The 5,289-nt window shown below is 52.4% G+C and overlaps 1 protein-coding gene across 1 annotated transcript in view; it reads left to right on the top strand.

Moving 5' to 3' along the window:
* Positions 1-5,289, top strand: part of UBE2L6 (ubiquitin-conjugating enzyme E2L 6) — a 13,999-nt gene extending 8,710 nt beyond the window's left edge. The window contains exons 3-4 of the mRNA XM_010833600.1: positions 1,312-1,498; positions 4,605-5,289. Of these exons, the coding sequence (XP_010831902.1) occupies positions 1,312-1,498; positions 4,605-4,756 (339 nt within the window). The 3' untranslated portion in view covers positions 4,757-5,289. The remainder of the gene's footprint in view (positions 1-1,311; positions 1,499-4,604) is intronic.

Here is a 5,289-nt window from a genome sequence, read left to right as displayed (position 1 = left end):
CGAAGACCACGTAACCCCTACACCCTGCTGCGTGGGCTAATGCGTGTCAAGCCCTTAGCAGCAGGCAGCACAGAGCGGATGCAGGAAAGCCTTCCAGTTGCTCAAGTCTAGAGGGTCTTCTGCTGGCTCCTGGCAACGCTTAGGCACTCCAGTTCCGAACTGTTGTTTTAAGATGGTAGAATACCCATAACAGTATGTACCCTCTTAACTATTTTTTTTTTTTTGGCTTTGCTGGGTCTCTGTCGCTGCAAAGGCTTTTCCCTAGGTGCAGTGAGCAGAGGCTACTCTCCAGTTGCAGTGTTCAGGCTTCTCGCTGCAGTGACTTCTCTTGTGGAGCATGGCTCTAGGGCGAGAGGGCTTCGGTATTTGCAGCTCCCGGGCTCTAGAGCACAGACTCAGTACTTGTGGTGCACGGGCTTAGTTGACTTCCCTGGTGGCTCAGACGGTAAAACATCTGCCTGCAATTCGGGAGACCCAGGTTCGATCCCTGGGTCAGGAAGATCCTCTGGAGAAGGAAATGGCAACCCACTCCAGTACTCTTGCCTGGAAAATCCCCTGGACAGAGGAGCCTGGCAGGTTACAGTCCATGGGGTCACAGAGTTGAACACGACTGAGCAACTTCACTTTCATGAGCTTAGTCGCTCTAGGACATATGGGATCTTCCTGGACCAGGGATCGAACCCATGTCCCCTGCACTGGCAGGCGGATTCCTAACCACTGGGCCACCAGACACGTCCTAGAAAAATGGTCAACAAAGTAAATCCTAAAGGCTCTCATCACAAGGGGACATTTTTTTCCTTATTCTTTCTCTTCATTATTTTATATGAGAAGATGGGTGTCAGCTGAACCTATTGTGGTAATTCACAGCATATGTGAATCCAACCAGCAAGCTCAACGCCTTAAGTTCAGTGATGTGTATCAGTTATTTTTCAATGAAACTGGAAAGATGTTAATTACCGATATAATAAAAAGAAGCTAAGGTGGTCCTGAGGATGCCTCCAGTCAAATTGCACCCATTTTTCAAGAGAGGAAACTGAGGCTTAGGGGTGGGAGGCAGCTGGCCCTCAGGCGCACAGCAGAAGCCAGGATCTGACTCGTGTGAGTGCCAGGCCAGGGCGCTCTGACCCACAGCCCAGTTGCTAAGTGAATGCACGTGCAGTCTGTGTCCGCATTCACGGTCCTTGCTCGGAGTGGAGCAGAGGAAGCCTGGGTCCCTGGGGCAGGGCAGGGAGGGCGGAAACCAGGCCCAGGTCCTGGGGGGAGGAGGGCAGCTGTGCCTCTGCCCAGAGCGTGACCCCTTCTCTCGCACAGGAGAGGCCACCCTACAACCTCAAGGCCTTCAGGCTGTGCATCAGCTTCCCCAAGGAGTACCCGTTCCAGCCCCCGACGGTGAAATTCACCACCGGGATCTACCACCCCAACGTGGACAGGGACGGGAGGGTGTGCCTGCCCATCATCAGCAAGAAGAACTGGAAAGCCAGCACCAGGACCTGCCAAGGTGGGGGGCCCCCCTGGACGGGGCCCTGGACTGAATGGGTCGGAGGGGGAGTCCCGGGACCGCTTTTGTGTCGGTTGCTCCTGTTTACTGTCGCTCAGTCGCTAGGTTACGTCGGAGTCCTTTGTGACCCCAGGGACTGTGCCCCAGGCTCCTCTGTCTGTGGAGTTTCCCAGGCAAGAGACTACTAGGGCTTCCCTGTAGCTCAGACGGTAAAGAATCTGCCCGCGACGCGGGAGACCCGGGTTTGAACCCTGGGTCGGGAAGATCCCCTGGAGAAGGACGTGGCCACCCACTCCACTGTCCTTGCCTGGAAAACTCCATGGACGGAGGAGCCTGGTGGGCTACAGTCCATGGGGTTGCAAAGAGTCAGACGTGACTGAGTGACTGAATTCGTTGAATTCCCTTGTCTAACTCAATGAAACTAAGCCATGCCTTGTGGGGCCACCCAAGACGGAAGGGTCATGGTGGAGAGGGCTAACAGAATGTGGTCCACTGGAGAAGGGAATGGCAAACCACTTCAGTATTCTTGCCTTGAGAACCCCATGAACAGTGTGAAAAGGCAAAATGATAGGATACTGAAAGAGGAACTCCCGAGGTCAGTAGGTGCCCAACGTGCTACTGGAGATCAGTGGAGAAATAACTCCAGAAAGAATGAAGGGATGGAGCCAAAGCAAAAATACCCAGTTGTGGATGTGACTGGTGATGGAGGCAAGGTCCGATGCTGTGAGGACAGCCGAAGGGGCGGGCCTAATAACAATAAGTGCATCGCTTCATTAGGCACTCTGACCCTGCACTAAAAGCATCACACGGTATCTTTTTAGTTCACTTTTTTTTTTTTTTTTTTTACTGAAGTATGGTTAATTTTGAGGGAAGAAAATGACCACCCACTCCTGTATTCTTGCCTGGAAAACCCCATGGACAGAGGAGCCTGGCAGGCTATATAGTCCATGGGGTCGCAAAGAGTCGGACACGACTGAGCGACTTGGCTTTACTTTTATGGTTCATTTACAATGTTGTGTTAGTTTATGGTCCACAGCAAAGTGATCCGGGTATACACGTGTATATGTATTCTTTTCATACTCTTTTCCACTGCTGTTTATCACAAGGCACTGAGAACAGGTTCCCGGGCTGCACAGCAGGGCCTTGCCGTCTGCGTCTTTTGCGTACGGCAGTCTGTATCTGCTCACCGCAAACTCCCCACGTAGCCCTCCTCTCCTGCTTTCCCCCAGGTCTGTAAGTCTGCTTCTGTTTTGTAAATGAGTTCACTTGTATGTTTTTACGATTCCACATGTAAGTGATATCATATGGTCTTTGTCCTGCTCTGCCTGACTTCCTTCACTTCCTTTACTTGATACGGTGATCTCCGGGTCTATCCGGATGTTGTTGCAGATGGCCTCCGTTCACTGTTGTTTGTGGCTGAGCAGTACTTCCCTGTGCGTGTCTGCCACATCTTTTTATCCCCTTGTCTGTCGATGGACATTTAGGTTGCACTCGTGTCTCGTCTGTTGTGAACGGTGCTGCTGTGAACGCTGGGGTACACGGAGCTTTTTCAGTTAGCGTTTTCTCTGGGTATATGCTCAAGGGTGCGATTGCTGGACCATTCGGCAACTCTACTTTTAGTTTTTGAAGGAACCTCATGCTGTTTTCCAGAGTGGCTTCACCAATTTACCTATCCCACCAACAATGTGGGAGGGTTTTCTCTTCCACCCACCCTCTCCAGCATAAAAATTCACTTTTTTCTTCTGTATGGTATTTTTGGTATACATCCATGGATGACCAATTGAAATTATAATGGATTAATCATAATTCAGGAATACAAAAATGGAGCTGGGTGGCCCTTGAGGACTTGGTCTCACATACGTCCCTGCACCACTGAGAACCTGAACTTTCTAACCCAGGCAACCAGCCATTTTTAACACACCAATCTCATTCAGTCCTCCTAGAAGCCCCTTGAAATAGTGCTCTCATCGAGCCCATCAGGACACAGGCGTGTGAGAGCTGAGCTCTTACCTGAGCTGGCAGGTGGTAGAGCTGGGATTCGAGGCCTCCCTTGGCCGGCTCTGAACCTCGCGGCTCACCAGAACTTTCTTCAGTGATGGAGTCGGTCCATAGCAGCCCTGTCCAATGCCGCAGACGCTGGCCCCATGTAGGTTTCAAGCACTTGAAGTGTGGCTGTTGTGACCGTGAACTGCTTTGCTAATTGTCGTGAATTTCAATTAATTTAAATCAAGATGACCACACATGGCTGGCAGCTACATGTCGGGCACCGTGGCCCTAGTCTATGGACGTAATCAATATGTGATCAGTCCTGTTTCTGGGGACTTGCCTGGTGGTCCAGTGGCTAAGACTCCACACTCCCAATGCAGGGGGCCTAGATTTGATTCCTGGTCAGGGGACTAGATCCCACAAGCCGCAACTAAAGATCCATAATGAAGACCCGGAAAGGCCAAATAAATAAATAAATGCTTTTTAAAAATATCCCATCTCTGGATCAGCCCAGGAGTTCTTAACCCTGGAAACGAGTGCTGGGAAGAGAGGGAGGCGTGGTCCTTGGTGAGCACCAGAGCTCTGCAGAGCGCCCCGAGCCCAGGGCCGCACGCTGGTGTGTGTGCCTACGGGCACGGGGGGAGGGGGACACTGTCTCCGCCCAGTTCCCGAAGTCACCCGTGAAAGATTTCAAGCCACGGGGCAGGAGTGGTTTCCAGTCTTGAGCCTCAGAACCCTTTATCCCCAAATAAAAAAAATTTTGGAATCCTATTACTGCCTCCATGGACATGAATTTGAGCAAACTCCAGGAGATAGTGGAAGACAGAGGAGCCTGCGTGCTGCAGTCCTCAGGGTCTCAGAGAGTCAGACGCAGCAAAAGCAGAGCGGTTCTGGCTGAAAAGGGAACAGAACCCAGAAACCATGCTGATCTCACCGACCCCCGCGACGGGGCTTGTGACACGGTGTGAAAACCACTGACTGCCATCTGATTTGCTCGTAGAGCCGTCCTCAGGCGTGGGTTGGTGTGGGTTTCAGGGGGATCTGGGAGTGGGCAGCATCGCTTCCTTCCCGGGAGTTTTTTCTCTCCCTCCTGATGTCCTGATCCGACTTCTCTCCCCAGTCTTGGAGGCCCTCAACATGCTGGTGAATCAACCGGAGCCGGGACAGCCCGTTCGGCTGGAGCTCGCGGAGCAGCTGACACAGGACCCAGAGCTGTTTGACCAGATGGCCCAAGAGTTCACCCTCCAGTTTGGAGTGGACCGGCCCTCCTAACCCGGCTTCTGAGCCGCCTGCTTTCTGTGTGACAGATGGACGCCCCTCGTGGATGGGGGACCAGAGCCTCTTTGCGATTTTGCACTTGCTCATGTCTTCCAAGATTTCCTTCTTAGGTTGCGTTGTGTGTGTATGGGGAGGGGACTGCTGTTATGAGTGTGGACCCACTGGCCACAGATGTGCTTTCCCCAGCCCCTTTCTCTGCCCCGGAGCCAGAGGCATTTACGTTTGCAGACTCAAAATCCAGCTCTCCATTGCTCCGTGATGGGGGTTCCTGGTCCCACCGGTTGGTCCATCTTAGAGACTCAGGCCACCTTCCCGGCCAGATGAGCAGCCAACCCGAATCCCCACCCCCCACAGAGCCCTGCTTGGGGGGCAGCAGATAGGAGGGGGCCGGGGGAGGAGGGACTCTTACCACTAAGTACTCTGGGGATGGAGTGGTTGAATCATAGACTTGTATAGATTTAGGTGCAAAACCTTTCCGTTTCCACTGATGAATCATAAAGTGAAGAATCTCCTCTCCACCCCAGAAA

Source organism: Bison bison, unplaced genomic scaffold (genome assembly GCF_000754665.1).
Source record: "Bison bison bison isolate TAMUID 2011002044 unplaced genomic scaffold, Bison_UMD1.0 scf7180017863815, whole genome shotgun sequence".
In the NCBI taxonomy this organism is placed as follows: Eukaryota; Metazoa; Chordata; class Mammalia; order Artiodactyla; family Bovidae; genus Bison; species Bison bison.
This window is presented reverse-complemented; position numbering and strand designations above follow the sequence as displayed.